At 40.4% G+C, this 879-nt stretch overlaps 1 protein-coding gene across 1 annotated transcript in view; it reads left to right on the top strand.

Annotated features, from left to right (window-relative positions):
- The first annotated feature begins 6 nt into the window (after window positions 1-6).
- Window positions 7-879, top strand: part of LOC112466672 (vitellogenin-2-like) — a 941-nt gene continuing 68 nt past the window's right edge. The window contains exons 1-2 of the mRNA XM_025034897.1: window positions 7-567; window positions 792-875. Coding sequence (XP_024890665.1) covers window positions 133-567; window positions 792-875 — 519 coding nt within the window. The 5' untranslated portion in view covers window positions 7-132. The remainder of the gene's footprint in view (window positions 568-791; window positions 876-879) is intronic.

Raw genomic sequence — 879 nt, 5'->3', positions numbered from 1 at the left:
ATTCAAGTAAAAACACCAGAGATACTGCAGGCGAAGCTTTCCAATCCGCAGTATTCTCATATACACAATTCATTACCAAACGGTCCGGGGACCGAGATCTCTGACCAGAATCTGGAGTATCAGCCGCTTCCAATGTCGGGAAAGCCATTTGAGATCAGATTGAAACATGGAGTGATCCGGAATTTGTTGGTCGACCGTAGTATACCTACTTGGGAGCTGAATATTCTCGACAGTCTCGTGAGCCAGCTGCAGGTTGACACGCAGGGCGAAAACGCGATAAAGAGCAAGAGCATTCAGATCCCGCAGAACGAACATTCTCACGCCATGTTTAGTGCCATGGAGGATTCCGTCAGTGGCAAATGCGAGGTTCTCTATGAAATCGCGCCGGTGTTGAATAATTCTTACCCACAAGAGAGGCCAGATAGGGTACCTTTCCCGGAATTACGCGGTGAACACGGTCAACATTTCATCGTTAATAAAGTGAAGAATTACGAGAGATGCCAGCAACGAAAAATTTATCAAAACGGTCAATTGATGAAGGAATCACTCAAACCACAAGTCGTCTCGGTGAGTTAAAATTTAATTAATAAACCATTTTTATATTTTACATTCTAAAGCTAAAAAAAAAACGTGAATTGTTGAGGATTATAAAAGAAAATTTTTTGGAAAAATTGTCTTATTTTAGATATCGATGCTTTTCTATATTCGATTATCCAAACTATTGCAATCAATAGAAAACAGAAAGATAAAATTGATTAACGAAACTTATTGCATTTATGTGATTGTTACAGCCATATACCGTGACTCAACTGACTCTCTCGGGCAATCTGAAACGTTTCGTTATTCAATCCGTCGTAACGAACGCCCAGATATCCGTCA

This window comes from Temnothorax curvispinosus, unplaced genomic scaffold, assembly GCF_003070985.1.
Source record: "Temnothorax curvispinosus isolate PA1 unplaced genomic scaffold, ASM307098v1 QBEX01016481.1, whole genome shotgun sequence".
Classification (NCBI taxonomy): domain Eukaryota; kingdom Metazoa; phylum Arthropoda; class Insecta; order Hymenoptera; family Formicidae; genus Temnothorax; species Temnothorax curvispinosus.
This window is presented reverse-complemented; position numbering and strand designations above follow the sequence as displayed.